This window comes from Diaphorina citri, unplaced genomic scaffold (assembly GCF_000475195.1).
Source record: "Diaphorina citri unplaced genomic scaffold, Diaci psyllid genome assembly version 1.1 scaffold327, whole genome shotgun sequence".
NCBI classification, from domain to species: Eukaryota; Metazoa; Arthropoda; class Insecta; order Hemiptera; family Psyllidae; genus Diaphorina; species Diaphorina citri.
The window spans coordinates 82,918-87,007 of NW_007377762.1; the positions used below are offsets into that span (position 1 = coordinate 82,918).

Consider the following 4,090-nt stretch of genomic DNA (forward strand, 5'->3'; position numbering starts at 1 on the left):
GAAATCCGGATCTGTGTGGTTTTGGTGTGCCAAAAATACAAACGCCGACGGCGCGGCCAGTTTGTTCGCTAAAAAAAGAACGCTACTTAAAGCGGCGATCGCCGTCCTCAATAAAAAATAAGAAGAAACCTGATGATCGGTTCTTTAAGTTGGCGCAGGAAAAGTTAAAAAAAGTTTTCAGCTTTTAAACATAAAAGGAAATAGGGAACTTTAAAACTATTATTCAATTATGAATACCTGGTTAAGGTCACCTACGTATGGTTGTCGGACCCGAACTACTTGTATCTCAGAACCTTTGAAGGTTGAAAGTTGTTAAACTTTTCAGGGGTCCTATGGGTTTCTTTACGAAAAGGAGATACCTTGTTTTTACATTTGTTTGTTTTTTCTGCGTTTTGGCGTGCCGTAAAGACCGTAACTAAAAGGAAGCTTCTTTTAGCTTTAAACTCAATCCAGAGTCTTTGGCGTCGCCAGCGGACACCCCCTTTGGAGTCGCCAAAACACACAGTCGAGAGTATATTTGTACCCACAATTATGAGTCGCAAAAAACACACAGTCCGGAAAAGAGAAGGAGGGCAAGAGTTAACGAAGAGGAATGTGGTAGTACAAAAAAAAAAAAAAAAAAATACATCCATGGATTACCATCTGGTACTGTTGAACGAAAAAACGGAAATTGAAGTTCCAAAAGACCGACAAGGAAAGAAAAATTTCGTGTCTTAGTCTTCTTGTATCGGATGAGCCATGACAAAGAAGTTTGAGTGTACAAAACTTCACCCAGAAGGGAGGGTGATCGACGACTCCATTACTACTCAGGCACCACGACCGAAAAAACAGGACCGACAATCCACACAGGGAACAGCGTGCTCGTAAGTGTAACTAGTCGACCTGTGAACGGTTCGGCCGTTATAACACTACTCAATGGCTGATGATGGTGTAAGAGAAGCAATTGAGAACAGGAGGAAGAGAAAGGGAGGGATAAATATTGCTTGTATAGGACTGAAAAGTCCTGATTCCAGCACTCCAGCATAATACAAGATTTTTACATAATGAAAATGTGCACTAAGTAGTTATTCAACTGTTTGTGTTGTGATGGACAGGCCCATCCCAAATGATTCCAAGAGTCCCAATGCCCATCATTTTTTTCCCCCATTTATTAATGCCACTAAATAAAGCCTTAAAAGAAAAAAAAAAAATAATAATTATAATACAACATATTGTACAGAACCTCATATAAATGATATTTTGTCACAGTTAACCCTACAAGCATTGCAAGGTCTACAAGGGGGCCAGGGGCATCTCCTTCTCAAAACAGAGAATGGACAATATCAACTACTCAAAGTGGGTCCACCTCCACCTGGATCCACAATTAGTGGAACAACAACCATCCCAGCCAACAATGCTGCATTCCGATTGCAGACAATACCAGGGGTAAGTGAAATTATTTTTTTCTTCTCTTTGGGGGGGGGGGGTGATAAGTCTGTTTTGGGCCAGCTGTAAGAAACATTTTGACAGGTTGTTCGAAATTCACATAGGTAATTAGTTACTTTTTGAAATTATCCATTCCTCTTGAAAGTATGTAGGTAAGTATATTTGAGTTCATTTTTTTCAACAAAAGGAGGGGGTGGGGGGGAATCAATTTCCTCACTAAATAACCCACCAAGAAAGATTTGATAGCAAATAATAATTTACCAAGAACCACACTTGATGTAGGCTTAGTATCAGTTGTTCCTTTTGGCTGTCTCTGTGTTGTAAAATGCTTTGTTTTGTCTCCCAACTTACAGCAAGGAACAGTCACCAATAGTGTTCCACCTGCACTCACCCCCACCTCAGTACCTGCAGCCCCTCAAACAATGGTACGTGACCCACTTAAATAAATAAATAATACCTACCTAGAAATGAGTTTATGACTTGAAGTCTTCATAGTTGTAAGCTTGCTAAATAGGAACAATGCATTTCCCAGATTACGTAATGGTTTACCTATCTTACTCTGTTTTGATGATTGCTTATGCAGCTTACATTTTCATATCTGTCACATCATGGTATGAAAAAATATTAAACATTAAAGTTTGCATTTAGGAAACTAGGAAACCCGGGCTCTGACATGGTACAAATTAATATCTTGTGTGCCTAATGTTAAGCTATTCACATTTGCATGTTCTTCTGTCTTTAAATGTCTTCGGTGGCTGTTTACTACCTGGGCTCTCAACATAGGAACAAGAGTCCATGATAAAGTACCTAAGTCCAATTAATGTAATGACTGTGTTGCAATGAACTCTCAAGAATATGTAAGACTTGTACTCTCTTCTCAGATTCAACAACAACAAACACAGCCACAACAGCAGACGCATGTAGTGACATCGACGCCTCCTCAACAACAGCAACCCCAACAGGCCCAAGCCCCACGAGGCAATCTGGACACTGTGAAGGAAAAATGCCGCAAGTTTCTATCCAATCTACTCGAACTCTCGTCTCGAGAGCCGAAAGCTGTGGAGAGAAACGTCCGAACTCTCATACAGGAATTGGTGGACGCTAAAGTGGAACCGGAGCAGTTCTGCGAAAGACTTGAGAAGCTACTCAATGCGTCACCTCAGCCTTGCCTCATTGGCTTTCTGAAAGTAAGTATAAGTAGTGGTTTATTTATATTGTGAGTTTAGAACAAGTTGTCTCATTATGCTGTTTTTTTTTTTTTCAATAGATGAGTGTTTCCCCACCGTTTTTATTTTGTAGCAATTACACAACTGTTCATTTGACACATTTGGTCTGTGTCATAGCATGCCCATTCCGTAGTATGTCCCTTTGTCCCTCATCACAAAAACTCCCTAGTTTGTAACAAAATCGCTCTACTCTCGTGAATTTGTACTGCACCTCTGATTTATAATATTTTAGGTCGTATTCCACTCACCACTGAAAATATTTACTAATGGTAAGTAGGTACAACTTGTTTTTTTCTGTGCATCCAGTGAGAATTAAACAGCGGAGTTATTTGTGGAATAGCTTCCAGTAATCAAGTTCTCATGATGCGCACTAAAATAATGTAATCAATATCTTAAAAATGATCTTATTTTTCATCTTTTCAGAAAAGTCTACCCCTTCTCCGCCAGTCCATGGTCACCAAAGAACTGAGTATAGATGGGATTCGGCCTCCTCCCCCTAACCTTGTGTTCACCCAGCAGCAGCAACAGCCCACACCTTCACAACAACAGCAACAGCCCCCTCCACAACAGGTAAGTAAACATGTCACATGACAGGCTGTGTTCATAAACATCTATGGGTACAAAAAAAGCACCCTTAAAATGTGGGTCTGTATCTATAGAAGGTGAAGGTTGTGATGAGAATGGGCCATTTTCTGGATTTTAGCTGTGGTGGCAATTACTAATTGAGAGCTACCAACCTCTGTGGTGTAGTGGTTAGCGCAGTGGGCTTCGGATCTGGAGGTTGGTGGTTCGAGTCCAAGTCAAGTCATAAAATTTAGCGTAGTGCATTGAGCAGGGAACGACATTTGTGACAAGCATTTATGCTTAACACAATTAAAATTCCTTTTTTTTTTTAAGAAACTGAGGGTTAGGCAAGTCTGGCACCGGACCACTCAATTAGGAAATTCTTCTTTTGCCAGGCATTTCAGGAGAAGCTGGGTGTCACCTAATAGAGGCGTCACATAAGCTTTGGGAGTTATAGGTATACAGTGATTTCCAGGAAAGGGCGAGGAAGAAGAAGAGGTGTGTTAAGGGACTTTTCAATATTAAAAAGCTTCACACCAAGGTCCTTTGACTTCCTGACAGACCTAGGTCGGAAGCTTTTCCCTACACACACATTCAGACTATCAGATGGTATGAGTGGCCGGCATTATCTAGCATACCCAGTTTTTTTTTTTTTTTTTTTTAAAGAAAAAAAATGCTCTCGTGGTCTGTGTCATAGCATGCCCATTCCGTAGTATGTCCCTTTGTCCCTCATCACAAAAACTCCCTAGTTTGTAACAAAATCGCTCTACTCTCGTGAATTTGTACTGCACCTCTGATTTATAATATTATAGGTCGTATTCCACTCACCACTGAAAATATTTACTAATGGTAAGTAGGTACAACTTGTTTTTTTC

The 4,090-nt window shown here is 40.3% G+C and overlaps 1 protein-coding gene across 1 annotated transcript in view; it reads left to right on the top strand.

The window, feature by feature from the left end:
* The window catches only part of LOC103507584 (transcription initiation factor TFIID subunit 4-like), a 4,563-nt gene extending 1,306 nt beyond the window's left edge, over window positions 1–3,257 (top strand). Inside the window, exons 2-5 of the mRNA XM_026822412.1 lie at window positions 1,249–1,425; window positions 1,779–1,850; window positions 2,307–2,612; window positions 3,075–3,257. Coding sequence (XP_026678213.1) covers window positions 1,249–1,425; window positions 1,779–1,850; window positions 2,307–2,612; window positions 3,075–3,242 — 723 coding nt within the window. The 3' untranslated portion in view covers window positions 3,243–3,257. The remainder of the gene's footprint in view (window positions 1–1,248; window positions 1,426–1,778; window positions 1,851–2,306; window positions 2,613–3,074) is intronic.
* The last annotated feature ends 833 nt before the right edge of the window (window positions 3,258–4,090 follow it).